Source organism: Leptonychotes weddellii, chromosome X (genome assembly GCF_054177405.1).
Source record: "Leptonychotes weddellii isolate Sample4059 chromosome X, ASM5417740v2, whole genome shotgun sequence".
NCBI lineage: Eukaryota > Metazoa > Chordata > Mammalia > Carnivora > Phocidae > Leptonychotes > Leptonychotes weddellii.
The window spans coordinates 26,413,538-26,430,324 of NC_138385.1; the positions used below are offsets into that span (position 1 = coordinate 26,413,538).

The following is a 16,787-nucleotide window of genomic DNA, read 5'->3' on the forward strand; positions in this document are numbered from 1 at the left end:
GGAGTCTATTTATCTACAAACCGAATACAAATGTGTGGAACTAGACAGCTCCCTCTTGAACACTTACCTCTGGAGCCAGCAGAGGCAAGTCATTACCATGGAGATCAATTCTAATTTCCGCCCATTTATCTGCTCTCCCTTCTACCTTATTCAGACAGTGGAATGTGAAGAGAAACTGAACTAAACCACCCCAGCCCCCAAATCCTTTCCCTTCTGAGGCCCGTGAGTCCGAATGCTGGGACACGGGACCTTTCCCAGTAGTCCCGAGTTGGAGCTGTCTCCTTCGGTTAGTGTTTCCTTATTCTCTAAGGTCAGTGGTAGAAAGATCTCTCTCTAAACATCGTACTGTGGTCAAAAGAGAAGGCTGAAATCCTAGGATGGCGCTAAGACTCAACACATACAGCACAGATTTCTCTGCGAGGACGCTGCCTTTTGGAATCAACATTAAATTCAACTGTTCCGTGCTTTAAAGTTTCATCACAACTCTGAATTCCTCACTGGCTGTCGTAGCTCACTGATAACTGATGTTACGTTTGAGTTCACTGCCATGACCACAAAAACACTACACCACAAATTTTTTTAAAGACACTGGATTGAGTTTCAACCACAGTCAATTGGCTTCTTTGTGTACAATGAAAGGTCCTGACATGTCCAATTAGAGCCCAATCACGGAGGGGTTCGGGGCGGGTCGGGGGGGGGGCTCTATGAAAGGCTCAGACTTGCCTGCAACAAGCAACTTTCTGAATGAGTATCTTAGAACTAACACTCTCAAGACCAGCTAAACTTTTTTTTTTTAAATCACATAACTTACACAAACAGTATCATACTGCTATGAAAAAAAGTAGGAGATAAAGCTTTTTTTTTTTAATATTTCCCCCAAATAATTTCTTTTTCTTGTGTGGTATTTTTATTAAGGAAAAATGTCTGCATTATATATAGACTATATACTTTTCCCATTTCAAACTAAAAAAAAAAAACTTATTTAGAAAACCATTCGAAGCAAAGAAGAAACAACAAAAATCAGTCTTCCCCCAACTACATTTTTACGATCTATTTTCACGGAGAATAAAAAAGCCATAATGCACATATAATGCAAACTTTTCTATTTCAAAAAAAAAAAAATCCCCAAATTTTAATTATAAATCTCATGTAGAAAAAAGTGAAAAAAAATTCATCTTTCCCCAAATAATTTCATTTTTCTCATGAAATAGGTTAAGAAAAATATGTGTAAGAGTTACATACAGTTGAATCTTTCCATTTAAACAAATCAGCAATTCGATCAGAAAATAGGGAATTAAATATGAGCCGCATAGATCTTAGTACAAAGGGGGCCTCACTCTCATGAAAGAGGGTGAGATACACAAACACACATAAGCTTTCCACTGAAAGTGGGATTAAGCCAGACATGAACGTTATCCCCGTTCCAAGGCCTCCATCAGGAGTGGAAAATAAACCACATTCTTCATATGACTTGGTGTTCTTTATACTGCAGATACTCGCTGCTACTAGATCACACTTGTATTTAGTGGGTTAAAAGCGCAGGAACCAACTTTAAACAGTCTTTCATTTATTTCTTTTGAGGAGTGAGATAAGGTGAAAAGAAATATAGGGAATGGAGGGGAAAAACAAAACAAAACAAAACATGTGCATTCAATCCCAAACTATTTGCATCTGTGCCAGTCTCCTGAGGGAAGTCAGTTAGGCTACCTGTTCGAAGTGAACATGATGAATATAAAGCAATAGGTATCGCCCAGTGGTACAGATTTTAACATTTCACAGACATTGTTCATCTAAATAAGCAACAATTCTATGGTTATTTAAAGAAATATATCATTAATACCTGGACCTCCGAATCAAAAGAAAAGAGATTCTGTCTTCCATCCCCTCTACTGAGTTTGTTTAGCTGTTCAGTTTCTCTGCCATACTAAAATTAAAAATACACACACCAAACATTACTTCACTTCCTTCAAATGAGTATTAAATAACATTTATTTATTTATTTATTTATTTTTTGCTCTGTACTTACGATCACCTTTTTATTTTAAAAAATACAACTTTAGGGCAGCCAAATGGAAGAAATGCATAGACAAAGTATGGGAACAGGGGGCACAGTGCCTTCATGCTCTCTCCAGGCATGCCATACCCCAGCATGTCAACGTGTTCACCAACCCAGTAAATAACATTTAAATAATTAGTTTGTGCAGGGCACCTGGCTGGCTCAGTCGGTAGAGCATGCGACTCTTGATCTCAGGATCGTGAGTTCGAGTCCCACCTTGGGTGTGAAGATTACTTAAAAATATCTCGTCGGGGAAACCACCATCTGACAGATCTTCAGAAACATACTACTCCCCATCTCCATTTACTTAAGATGGATAAAAAAACGCTTGCTGGGTGAGTCACCATCACTAGGACCCATGATAAGCTACAGATCAGGTTCTTACACTTTCTATGTGTCTCTAGGACATCAAGAATATTGCTCAGCCCACCGGAGTATAAAAAAAAAAAAAAAAAAAAAAGGAATCCAAGAGATTTGAATGCAAAAGAAAAATAAATGACAAAACACTCTCTCTTCCATAGTCAGCGTGCTAGCCATGGGATATTATACATAATTCTGATTCCAACACTTTAGGAAAAACATAGTGGGCTGTAGAGCCTAGAACGTCAAAGACTCAGAAAGGATATGTTAACATCAACAAAATCATGGAAAACCTAGATCAGGGGATCATGAGTGTGTTCCTAAGTTTTGGAAAACTATGAAGTTTGAGGGGCGTAATTTTTTGTTAAGAGAAGGATAAATTTAAAGTAGAAAAAAATTAAATAAAGTAGAAAAAATAACTTCTGAGCTTGTGTAACTTAGTAGTCTAGGAAGAGGAACAAAGTAAAAAAATATAAATAGGTTTAATGAGGATTTAAATGAATAAATGGGTTATAACCTTCTATTCTTCTATAGTATAGAGTCCACATAGTAAAATATGTAACCTATTAAGATAGGTATGATAATCGCCTCTACACTTTCTAAATTAGCTCATTTCAAACTCCAAAGAGCAGAGTAATTATCACAAATGATGTCTGGTCACCAAAATCTTTTCTTTTTTTTTTTTTTTTTTAAGATTTTGTTTATTTATTTGACAGAGAGATAGCGAGAGAGGGAACACAAGCAGGGGGAGTGGGAGAGGGAGAAGCGGGCCTCCCGTGGAGCAGGGAGCCCGATGCGGGGCTCGATCCCAGGACCCCAGGATCATGACCTGAATCGAAGGCAGACGCTTAACCGACTGAGCCACCCAGGCACCCCTGGTCACCCAAATCTTTATCTGATGAAATTATTCATATGTATATACACATATGTATTTACACATAGACAGAACATGTGATTTTCATATGAAGTTAACATATGCAAATCATTAGACTGAACATCATGTTTGATCTGTATCAATAGCCCCTTGAATGAAGAATATTTACTTTATGGATGACATATAGTAATTATGCTGAATAAGAAGGAACATCAATAAAGTCACAAAAATCTGAAAGTACCTTCTGACATCTAGAAAAAAAAAAAAAAAGATTTTCCAAACTGTTAGCTGGCCCTTTAAGTCCAACTTTAGGAGTATAACTTTTCTCTTACAATCTCTACCTGTTTCACTAATTTGCTGTGGTTTTTAACTTAGAAATGACATTGCCAAATGGAATCCAGCATTAAAACTTTAATAGCGAACCCTGCATTGCCTCAGTTGAAGGCAAGTTGCCATAAGAAAGATGTACCTTCATCAGTTCCGGATGCATGCTCCTTTCCAAACTGGCCATGATGTTCTCGGCTTTTCCTTGGCTGCTAGTTTCATCTTCTGCAAATTCATTAAAAGCAGATGTTCCAAACCATGCAGACCATTACTAATCACCTAAGAGGAATATCCTAACTATCTCTCTCACCCCATCCTCTCCTACTAGATTTACTGCAAAGAATTTTGATTATGAAAGCACAGGGAAAACCTTAACAGGCTTTTGACAATCTGCCATGAATTCCCTATCCGTTTGAGTCTGGTTATATTTCATGTGTCAGAACCCATGCAGCATCAACTCTTAAAAAAAAAACCTACCAAGCTCCATAGTTATTTCTAATGAGGAAGTAGGTCAACCTTCAAGATTAAGAATTCTGTATTCACCCTACACAAAGGACATTCCCACAGATTAAAGATAAGAGCTTTACCTCGATAATGAATCATTTAAAAATTCTGACCTTGGGTTGTTTCTACTGTCTCCTTTTTCTCTTGCACTAAACTGTCGGTATTGATCTGAATAATCTTTTTCAAAGTTAGCAACCATTCCTCCATTTCCTGCTCAGTTTCAGCAGCCAGATAATGGCTATACTTATCTAGCATCTTGAGTTCAAATGCGTGACGGCGCATTTTGGGGCACTAGAGAGAAAAAGAAAAAGCATGTGTTCAGTTAGTTTAGTTATCCTTTCAATATTAGACTTCATTCGTTTATTTATTTTTACCTCAGCTCAGCACATACCCAGGTCAATACTGTCATGAAAGAACTGCTTCTTTCAACAAGAAATAGAAACTGCCAGACGATGAAGGACTGTGTCAAACGTACCTCTGTTATTCCCCTCACTACTGAGCACAGTGGTATATGAACAAAGTTGGCATGAGGTACTACTTGTTGACACAGTATTATCATGTAAGGCCCTTTCCCATCTTCCACATCTAGAGAATCCAACTGCCACCATAAAAATCAGCAAATGTTTGTAACAATTTCTACCCTGTTGTAAGTTGGTTGTGCGTATTTGTAGATTTTCAAAATCAGCCCTTGAAAACAGGCTCAAATGGGATTTGAAATAAACCTGGTACTTGTTTCACATCACACCATAAAACGCACTACCGATAACCAAGTTCGCGGTACCATGCATGATATGAAGTGCATCAAATTAGCACAAAAAGAAGACTAGAGTTGGATCACATTACATGGCGACTCGCAGTAAAAAATATGGAAATGACCCATGCTGAACACTAGCACAGAAGGAAAACAAAGGCAACCTCCTTTGCTCAAACATGATGACGCCTTCTTTTACACTACCACCTTCTCTGTTGTGACAAAAGAAATGACACACTCTCCCCTCTCCCAAATACCTCGGCATTAATTTCAAGAAAGGCTCGCGAATCCATAATTTCCCACTACATGGCCATCACTCAAGAAGGAACCAAGAAAGATCCTCCTTCTCATCTTCAAAGTAGAGTAAAGGATGAAATTAAACGGCTGTAGCAAGTCCTCAAGATTTATATATTTGAAAATATTTGGGAGGGGGAATCATAAATAGATAGAGAAAGCAGAGGCAGGGAACACTATAAAGGAAGGTCAAAATCCAGACTAGACTAATTGAGAAAAGCTGGGAATCGTGTGCCCTCTTTCTTCCAGTAACATAAGAAAGCTGTTTGTTTGTTTATTTATAAATAGTTATATATTTTTTATATTTTATATATAAACTTTTCTGTTATATATATATTTATGTTATATATTTTATATATATTTATATACTAAATATATTTATAGCATATGTATTTTATATATTATATATATGAAGACACCTTTTATTCACATAGATCTTTATTTTTTTAAGTGTTTTTTTTTTTAAGATTTAATTTATTTATTTGAGAGAGAGCATGAGAGAGAGTGAGATAGCACCAGCGGAAAGAGAGGCAGAGGGAGAGGGAGAAGCAGGCTTCCCGCTGAGCAGGGAGCCCGATGCGGGGCTAGATCCCAGGACCCTGGGATCATGACCTAAGCCGAAGGCAGATGCTTAATGACTGAGCCACCCAGGCGCCCCTTTTAAGTGTTTTTTATTCAATCCACACGACAATCTCATTTGAGTGGGATTAATAATAAGTGGGATTCAGTGGAATTGACAATAAGATTCATGTAGGACAAGTGCCCTGAACCAGCACCTTCCACCTCCCCAGCAGCTAAGTGCTCCTTAAAGTCAGCCATGCCACCCAGGCTCTGTAGTGATGGCTCCTTCTCTCGGCCAATGGACTTCCTATTTAGATCATCTCTCAGCCCTGTGTCGCACTGCATCTCTGTCCACGCCCCCTCGGTAATTCACATCGGCAAACATTTGTTAAGCCGCTCCTGGGTGCACAACACTGCTGATTACTACAGGGGACACGGACATGAGTAAGACATGGTCTCCAGAATCCCAGAAGGAATATGCAGGATGAACCACAAATTGGAGTATGATTTCAGTCTAGGACGGAGGAAAAAGCAAAGTGGTGCACAGGGGAGGGGGAGCTCCCTTCCATGTGGTGGGCATGAGGGTGAGGAGAGAAACAGAAAACATCTCATGGCATAAGAGCCATTTGAACGGAATCTTGAAAGATAAGGTTCAAACAGGAACAGAAGGGGAAAGTGTACGCCAAGCAGAGAAACAAGTGGAAGAAACACAAATACACCTAGAGTAGCTAGAGCGCAAAGTGTCTACGGGGTGCGGGGGGCATGAGGTTAGAAGGTAGGCTGAGGCTAAATCACCATGACCTGCAAGGTCATGGTAAGAGCTTTAGCTCTCCCTCTGCAAGATAATAAATCAAGAACCAAAAGGTTTTTTTTTTTTAAAGATTTTATTTATTTATTTGGCAGAGAGAGACACAGTGAGAGAGGGAACACAAGCAGGGGAAGTGGGAGAGGGAGAAGCAGGCTTCCTGCAGAGGATGGAGCCTGATGCGGGGCTCGATCCCAGGACCCTGGGATCATGACCTGAGCCGAAGGCAGACGCTTAACGACTGAGCCACCCAGGCGCCCCAAGAACCAAAAGGTTTTAAGTAGACAAGTGAAGGACCCCAGCTTTGTCTTCGGAGGATGGATTACAGTAAGGCAACAAATCAGAGGGCAGGAAGGCAAGACTAGTCAAGAGAGGACAAAAGGAGAACCAGAGGAAGGGCAGTGGGAGTGGAAAGAAGGTAAGAGATAAAGAAGCACTGTGGAGCCCAACTCCAAAGGCCTGGGTAAACACTTGAATTCTCGCACAGAGCGAGAATAGGGCACTGGGGAGGATTCTAAGGTTCCTACTATAAATGTTTTGGTGGATGGAGATGCCATTGACCACGAAAGAAAAATGCGGAGGTTCTTAATAGTTGGTCAATAACCCTCTTCAAGAAAGAGAAGAAAGGGTGATTTCAATAGCCCTACCTGAACAACGTCAATGCAGGCGTCCAAGTAGATGCAACCTTTAGATTCTTTGGAGTTTTTCTCATCTTTGTAGGAGTTGAGAATGTATGAACCGTCAGGAAGCTGAGTCAAGTAAAAATACCGTCTCTTGAATACCTATAGGGGAAAGACCAGCAATGATACATTTGTTTGAACATTTAAACAGCTTCTCTGCACTAAAAACCTTCAAGGGCTTGCCACAGCCATTATATCTGGACAATCTTCACACACCTCTGAGAAGTCATTAGGAATTACAATTACCTTCACTTTTTAAGATGAAAAATTTGAAGTCAAGTGATTTCCCTCTCAGTTCATCTACAGAAGACGACTTTTTAACACTTTATTTTTTTAAAAAAAATTATTTATTTATTTGACAGAGAGAGACACAGCGAGAGAGCGAACACAGCAGGGGGAGCGGGAGAGGGAGAAGCAGTCTTCCAGCGGTGCAGGGAGCCCGATGTGGGGCTCGATCCCAGGACCCTGGGATCATGACCAGAGCTGAAGGCAGACGCTTAACCGACTGAGTCACCCAGGCATCCCCATTTTAACACTTTAAAGTTGAGAAAGCATTTTTGTATCCGAGTCACTGTCCGTTTCACTATTGCGTCCTCTTCCCATTTAACTGCAAAACCATGACTGGATTCTTATTTCATTCACGTCACTGCGCGACTCCAAGTATAAGTAGAAAAATGTTTTAAATGTTTGAAAAAAAATAAAAACTATACAGCTAAAAAATCAAATCAAAAGACAAAATATATATACATACTCATGCCCCATCATATATACTCATCTCACCCGCACCCCTCACTGCCCTCACCTAGGCGGTCCCACGCCCCCACTTCTGAAACTCCAGCCAATAGTGCACTCCCAGGGAAACACCGAGAGTCACTGGTTGCCTTCCAGTTGTCACTGAGTGCCCCAAATGCTGAGATTTGAGTCAATAAGCCCACTGGGATTGTGCCATCCGTTTGAAATCAGGTATTCACAACAGTGAAGGAGGAATCTGTTGCTACAACTCATAGCGAAACCCACAGGAAGGAGGAAAAGGAGGAAGACTGCTGGATTCATTCATGCTAGCCCTCTAGGCTCCCCTAGAAAGTCTTAGACCTGATCTAAGACATTAAATGGGGAATTTGGAGCTCTCTGATGAGCCTATGCTTCTTTTAATAAGCCACAGACTGGGTGGCTCAGTCGGTGAAGCATCTGCCTTCGGCTCAGGTCATGATCCCGGGGTCCTGGGATGGAGCCCAATCTTGGGCTCCCTGCTCTGCGGGGAGTCGGCTTCTCCCTCTGCCCCTCCCTCCCTCCCACCGCCCCACCCCATTCATGCTCTATTTCTCTCAAATAAATAAATAAAATCTTAAAAAAAAATAAGCCACAGACTGCAGACTGTATCAAGCATCTGTTACAGTAAAATTCCCCCAGATGACAGAACTAAAATCGTTTCAGGGTGGGAATGGAAAGGGACTAGGACATAGGCTCTGGGTGATGACTGAGGAAGCGCTTTCCTACGCTTCTTGTCTTACAGAAGTTGGCTTTAAGATTTAAGCTTGCCACTTTCAATCACCCATCTGATTACCCAGTATGATCTCGGACTATTTTAAGAAATTTAATTATGGAAAGAGTATTATTTGGCAGGCTCATTCTTGAAAAGGACTTAATTTCTGGCAAAGTATCTGAAATATCAACAATCTATTTTTCCATAGCATGAATAAGCAAAATATATACATGTTAGACAGCATTTCTTTTTAGGAAAACCAGGAAAGAGAAATAATATGCTTGTAGTTATTTTTGACTTGTTTCAATATCACTGATTTTGGAACGAATGACAAAAAGATACCAGTGTGAGGAACACCCTAACAGGTTAGACTGGTAAATGCTACAGCTCCCATTTCAGGGAGTGGCCATGTGGCTTTGTACGGTATCAACAGAAAGGAGTCCAAACAGAAAATATCACTTTGTTTTGCAATGCCAATCAAGTGAATATTACTACATAGGTACAGAAAATGTGTGTGATCCCACAGTATGAGGATGTATACTCCTCATTATTTGATTCACCCACATTTAAGTTTCCTGGAGCTGTAACTAAAGAAATCTAGATTCACATACAAGGAAAATGCTAATCATAGTGCTGATTACACACACACAGAAACATACAAATACATACACACAGTTGAGTCTTGGACAACATGGGTATGAAGTGGACAGGTCCACTTACACGTGGATTTTTTAAAAAAATACATTTTACAGTACTGTAAACGTATTTTCTCTTCCTAATGACTTTTTTTTTTTTACAATTTTGTTTATTTATTTGAGAGAGAGAGCATGGGTGGGGGCGGGGGGGTAGTGAGGGGCTGAGGGGAGAAGCAGACTCCCCGCTGAGCAGGGAGCCCAAGAATGGGCTCGATCCCAGGACCCCGAGATCATGACCTGAGCCGAAGGCAGATGCTTAACTGACTGAGCCACCCAGGCGCCCCCTCCTCATGACTTTCTTAGTAACATTTTCTTTTCTGTGGCTTACTTTATTGTGAGACTACAGTATATCACACATACAACATACAAAATACGTGTTAATCGACTGTTTATGTTATCCATAAGACTTCCGGTCAACAGGTTATTAGTAGTTAAGTTTGGGGGGGGGGACTCAAAACTTATATATGGATTTTTCAGCTGCGCAGGGGGTCAGTGCCCCTAAACCCCCACATTGTTCAAAGATCAACTGTATATGTTTGCTTGTTTTCATGACAGTGGTTCACATGTTATTCAAATGATGGGACCAGACAACCTAAAATTACATACTGTGCCCAAATGAACAAAACACCCCCTTTTGAAAGTTATTACAGTAGTTACGCATGGCAAAAATTCAGATACATTTTCCAGGCAAAAATTACAACCAATTAGAATCTGACCTGCGACCAAACCTAAAATTCAAGCCCGATCGACTTGCAGAGCCCAGAGCCAGCACCAAAGAGAGTGGCAGAAGAAGGCAAAACACAGAGCAAAACATTTGTGGCACAGAGCCAAATTCGAGTCTGTGAAATTTTTTTCATGCCCAGCTGCCTCACCAAGCAAAGATGTTCGGTGGTAGCCACCACTTCCAATATTAGCAAAGCACATCACTACAACAGAAAGGGGAAGGGGTCTGAAATTACAGTAAATCGCTTCCTGTAATATTGCAGTTATGTCTAAATGGGACACTGAGGTGGGAAGCTCATGAATCTGGGGAGAAAGCAGATGCCTGAAAGTCACACGATCCGGATTCTTGTCCAGCACTCCTGCTCACCAGCCATGAAGCTGTCCTCAAGACTCTGCTTCTCTGCTCCCTCACTTGTAAAATGGGACCGGGCCAGACCATTTTTTCATGCTCTACAAAGAATTTTACTGAAATTGAACAAATAACACAGCGGCCTTCCCAGTCTAGGGGCCACCCTCCCCAAGCAATTTCTTACAGGCTTGAAACACAATTTGTACGGTGAAGGAATTTTAAGTCATTTCCACAGAAATCAGACTCGGCCCCCACAACCGATCTGTGAGATCTCTTCTCATTCTAACAGTCTAGCATATACGTTGCGTTTCATCTTCTGGGAAGCTGTTAAAATAATGACTACATAGAACAGTGGCGATTACTCTGTATCATACCTCTCATCTTGAAGGCCTCGAGTCCTTTGTAACCAACAACTAATTCTTCTAATGTCACTGGAGATAAGCATCATTATCCACATTTCACTTAACAGCAAACTGAGAGACCAAGAGCTCACTCAAGTTCACACAGGCAAGTCAAGGATAGAACTAGAATCAGAATCTGATGAGGATGACAAAGAGAATCTTGCCCAAACCTTCCAATGGCCTCCCACCTAAATCCACAAATCCCCACCATAGCCTAAGATGGTATACCTGTTCTAGCCTCAGCTTACCTCTTGGACTTTATTTCTTTTTTGTTTTTAAGATTTTATTTATTTTCTTGAGAGCGAGAGCAGAAGCAGGGGGAGTGGCAGAGGAGGAGGGAGAAGCAGACTCCCCCTGAGCAGGGAGCCCAACATGGGGCTCGATCCCGGGACCCCGGGATCATGACCTGAGCCGAAGGCAGACGCTTCACCCACTGAGCCACCCAGGCGCCCCTCTTGGACTGGATTTCTTATCATGCTAGTCCAGCTACACCGGCTTACCAGCTGCTCCGCTAACACCCCAAGCAAGCGCCTTCGGGTCTTTGCACTTGCTGCTGCCTTGGCCTGGAATGCTCTTCCCTCCACGTATCCTCAATGGTTCACTCCTTACTGCTTTCAGGTCTTTGCTGAAATCTCACCTCCTCTGAGAGGCCTTCTATGACCACATGCCCTCCATCACGGCACACTATTTTATCTTTTTCATATGGCAATCACTATCTAAATATAACTCATTCATCTGTTTAGTTGCTCTCTGCCTCTTTTAGACTATCAAGGTCCATGTCTTACCCACTGCTATATCCCCAGTCCCTACAACAGTGCTTGGACTCAATAAAATTTTGCAAAATAAATGATGAATGAATGAATAATTCATTCTCCAGTTCAGATTCTCCAGTGGTTTCATCCAATAGGATGGTATTTCTCTGTAATGTCCATATTCTTCTTCCTCCCCCTCCCCTTTATTATTTTTCCTAGATGGTGGACACAGCTGAAAATTTCCCCGCCTGACTCGATGAGAAGCATGGATCCTGATGAGTGGCCCACTCAGACCACCCAGAAGAATAAAACTGAGGGAGCCAAAGGAGGTAATTCTCTGGGATCAGGTCCTGCCAAGTCTCCTTAAAACCCTGAGCTGCCTGGATGACAACCTTTTAAATATTTACCACATGACCCTTTCTGGAGCAAGAACAAAGGCTTTCTGTCACTCTGTTGAATCAAAGTTGGAAGGGAGGCAAGTTTGAGCACCACGTATCCTCAAATTAGGAGAGCCTTTTATCATCTGATATAACAAATCTCGAGAGGGTTCACCTATGTGTGTTACCTAGAGGGTAAGTGTTCACTGCTAAGTTACATGAACCAGGAGCCCCAGGAAAGAACGCTCTGCAGGATTTAGTGAAAGTAGGCAGGCAAAGTAGGTGGGCCAGGAGCAACGCAGGAATGGGGCAGGAACAACTAACTTGATTCATGTCTCAGAACAGAAAACAGGAGGCAGCGAGAAAAAGGAGAAAGCAGGAGAGCAAGAGACGTCCTGGGTCTCAGAGCTGTTCCAAGCAAAGATGAAAGAAATAATAGAGAAGAAAACCCCAGGACTTATCAGAAAACCAAGTTGCAGTTAATTATACCAGAATGTCAGGAACGTCATCCCACTGAAGAACCCCTACCAGTACGTTGGCAACCTAATCTACCACTTATCTCTCTTCACTATATCGTTTTACAGTTCCACCAAGTTTTAATATATCACACAGGTTTATGTTCTGGGAAACCGGTGAAAAATCAAATAGCTTTTTTTTTTGAGAGAGAGAGCGTGTGGCGGGGGTGGGGGGGGAGGCTGCAGGGGGAGAGGGAGAGAGAGAAGCCTAAGCAGGCTCCATGCCCAGCACGAAGCCCGATGCAGGGAGCCCAATGTGGGGCTCAATCTCACAACCCTGAGATCATGACCTGAGGCGAAATCAAGTCAGATGCTTCACCGACTGAGCCACACAGGTGCCCCTCAAATAGCTTTTCCTAAATAACTCCACCATATGAGGGCACTGGAGATTTTTTAATTATTTAGTTTGAAGCGAAGTCCAGAAGGAAAAGTCTACAATTCGCCCTTCTCATTACGACAGACTATTTTGTCAGCTTTATTTCAGCATGTCATGGCCCTGCTCAAATTTTCAATGACCCTCCCTCACCTACATGGCAGGGCTCACATGACTGATCCCACCTTTGAGGCGCTCCCACAATCCTACTAATAATATAATACAAATAGCTGAGATCCATGGAGTGGTGACTACCATCCATCTCTGGCTTTCCTCATCCTATATCATTTAATCCTCATAATGACCTTATATGATGATTACTCTTATCATCTCCATTTTACAGAGGAGAAACTGAGGTGCAGGGAGATACGAACGGACCAAACCAAATTTATCCTCTCATGACTACCCAACTTCATCTAACACACCCGCCGCCCGGTACATACTGCCTCCAACACTCACCTCCTGATTTTCTCCCTTTGAGGCCCCACCTCCTTCAAGTTGCCTTTTCTGACCTCAGATCACAGTGACCTGGACTCATACAGCACTTGGTCTCTGTACCATCTTTAAACAGTATATTATTTTTTTAAGTAAACTGTATGCCCAACATGGGGCTCAAACTCACGGCCATGCAATCAAGAGTCACACGCTCTGCCGACTTAGCCAGCCAGGCACCCCTAAACCGTTTTCATTTTGTGTCCCAGCTCCCCGGACAGGTTTTAAGTTCTGCATGGGAAACTTCTCTCTACCCTTTGCAACACTAACACCTTGAGTTAATAAGTATTCAGTACATATTTGGTGATGAATTCATTGATTCCTCAGAGTGTCTGGCACATAAGCAGCCCCTAATAAATGGTTTTAAACAGTCACCAATGGGGGCGCCTGGGTGGCTCAGTCGTTAAGCGTCTGCCTTCGGCTCACGTCATGATCCCAGGGTCCTGGGATCGAGCCCCACATCGGGCTCCCTGCTCAGCGAGGAGCCTGCTTCTCCCTCTCCTGCTCCCCCTGCTTGCGTTCCCTCTCTCGCTGTGTCTCTCTCTGTCAAGTAAATGAATAAAATCTTAAAAAAAAAAAAAAACAGTCACCAATGAATGAGGAGAAACTAAACATAAAAAACAAATTAGGGGTGCCTGGCTGGCTCAGTTGGTTAAGCGTCTGACTCTTGATCTCAGCTCAGGTCTTCATCTCAGGGTCGTGAGTTCAAGCCCTGTGTTGGGCTCCACGCTGGGCGTGGAATCTACTTAAAAACAAAAACAAAAACAAAAAGAACAACAAAAAACAAAAACAAATTAGTGAGAAATCCCTTACCCATAAAGTGACTATAATCTGTTCGTTAGCTGGGAGAGACAGTCTGGTAGACTTGAGAACACAATGCACTAACCTATAAAAAATGTTTAAAAAATTTCTCTTCATATTTATTCCAATAAACATAGTGACCTTGGCCTCCCCAGCAATTATTTTAATATCATATGTGCTGTCCTAGGAAAAATTCCTTGATTTGTTGTTCTCCTAACACAGAAGGGAAGAAACCCTCCCGTAACAGTCAAAAGAATAAGTGAGGACTGTTTGACTCGGGATATATAACAAATGGCTCTCTTTTGTGCAAACCAAAAGGGGAGGGGGCAGCAGAAGTGAGTCATACATCAAGCAGTTGAACTTACAACCCCGATAACATACCAAGACACTTCAACATTTAATTGCTGGGAATGGGGAGGAGGAAGCTAGAGGAATGTGACCAAATGGAGCCAAGAAGAGGCATAAAGGTGAGTGTCCCGGGGGTTGGCCAAGAATCTGCAACAGACTTTTTTTTTTTTTTTTAATGAAAAACCACCCTCAAGATCAGACTCTTCCTTATTCCATAGATCATTGTATCCTTTGGGAAAACTAGCTCTGAGCGCCAGGGGAAGGTCAAATCAAATATCCTAGCTATCTCACCTTCACTGATATGGAAAGGAGTTGAAAAAAGCAGAGGTTTCCAGCAGCTACTTGAGACTATAAATGAACAGGTTTCTGTCAAGACTGGCATTTCTGTCTAAGGGATCAATAAGTTCATTCTCTAGGAGATCTTAAACTGCTCTCCAAAACTTTCCCAGGAATTGCAGACAGGCAATGGGGTGGGTTCTCATTAACTAAAAAAGTACAAATTGAGGAAATTAATCACCTACGGCAAGGCTTGCCTTGTTTTAACATGAACACCAGGAACAAAGCAAATCATAAGCTCGGGGTACAATAGTCACTGCTTATAGGACAACGGTCGGAGCTTTTGCAAATGCTGCACGACACCAGCGTCCTCCTCGGTGAGAGGAAGTGACCAGCCACCGAAAACCGTGGCTTGGGCAGTAATGCACATCATTATCAGCTCGCCCGGAGCCTGGGTTCCTCACGACCAATTTCCCAGCCAACAACGGAGAGGCTCGGCCAGCACCTCTGGGGAAATCGTGACAATGGCAGAGAATGATGCAGACTATCTCTTTTTTTTTTTTTCAAAGATTTTACCCATTTATTTGAGAGAGAATAGAGAGAGAGAGAGAGCATGAGATGGGGGAGGGTCAGAGGGAGAAGCAGACTCCTCGCTGAGCAGGGAGCCCGATGCGGGACTCGATCCCGGGACTCCAGGATCATGACCCGAGCCGAAGGCAGTCACTCAACCAACTGAGCCACCCAGGCGCCCCGATGCAGACTATCTCTTAACAACTGACCGGAGCTGGTGGAAAGGCGTGTACGGGGGGAAAAGGGCAAATTTTTATTCCATAAATATGGGCTCTTGTCATCTTCCCATATGAAGAAATCAGCTTAGCTCCTTCACCAGCCCCTTTGCCCTAGAGCCCATCACTATCAACTTGAATGTTCTTGCAAAACTGTCTGGCAGCTAGTGAGGAAGGATTCGCTCTCTAAAGCAGCCTATATATGAGTTACTGTGGCTACATTATTTATGTCGCATTACAGATCATGTGGTTGCTTTCTCAAAAGGCCTTATAAAGTAGGGAGTCTTCTGATTCCCTTTTATCTATTGGACTTGGCTCAGTGTTTTCTAACCCTCTTTCCCTTTGCTTTTTTTCTTTCCACCTTCTCTCATGACTCCATTTCTCCCTCCCGTGCCATTAGACTCCCTTATTTCTGACAGTCAAAGAATCCAGAAAAAGGACTCGGCCTTGTTTATAGAGACAGTTAAGGGGCGCCTGGGTGGCTCAGTTGGTAAGTGTCTGCCTTCAGCTCAGGTCTTGATCCCCATGTTGTCATTGGGCTCCCTGCTCAGCAGGGAGTCTGCTTCTCCTTCTCCCTTTGTCCCCTCCCCCTACTCCTTCTCTCTACCGCTCCCTCATTCTCTCTCAAATAAAATCTTTAAAAAAAAAAAAAGACAGTTAAGTTGCTGTCCATCAATTCAAATTTTCCAAAGGACTGATTCTACATAATTTTTTTAAATCCAGAAGTTTTTAAATGAATAAAGACCCTGAAATTGACACCTCCCTCTAAGAGGGATCCAGCTACCCTACCTTAATCTCTGTCAAGCCCTCAACCCCAGCGGGATCCGCAGGCCAATGTCAAGGAGGCACAGATAAAATAGAAGGGAAGGCACATGGCTCCCGTAGGCTGTTATCTGCTAGTGAGTCATGATGAATACCGAGATCCTTCTGTTGTAGCTTCCTGGTTAGTCCACTGTGGGCTTGAGGGGCTATCAAAGCTTGAATTTTTCTGACAGCAAAGGTTCTTGGCTCTCAACTCTGCAAGCTCTAGGCCTGCGGTGCTCACCCACTAAAGCTCCCAAAGCTTCTCACCAGTGTGGGCTGGACATCCCAGCACGCAGGGGACTCCAGATGCACCAATGGTAAAATTGCCCCCGGTATCAGGAAAATGACTCAGATAATAATAGCATGCCCGACTCACCTTCCCGTTCGCTTATGAGACTCATTAA

At 42.4% G+C, this 16,787-nt stretch overlaps 1 protein-coding gene across 1 annotated transcript in view; it reads right to left on the reverse strand.

Annotated features, from left to right (window-relative positions):
* DOCK11 (dedicator of cytokinesis 11) overlaps window positions 1-16,787 on the reverse strand; it is a 187,270-nt gene that overhangs the window by 113,763 nt on the left and 56,720 nt on the right. The window contains 4 exon segments of the mRNA XM_081808354.1: window positions 1,841-1,924; window positions 3,760-3,839; window positions 4,232-4,409; window positions 7,177-7,311. Of these exon segments, the coding sequence (XP_081664480.1) occupies window positions 1,841-1,924; window positions 3,760-3,839; window positions 4,232-4,409; window positions 7,177-7,311 (477 nt within the window).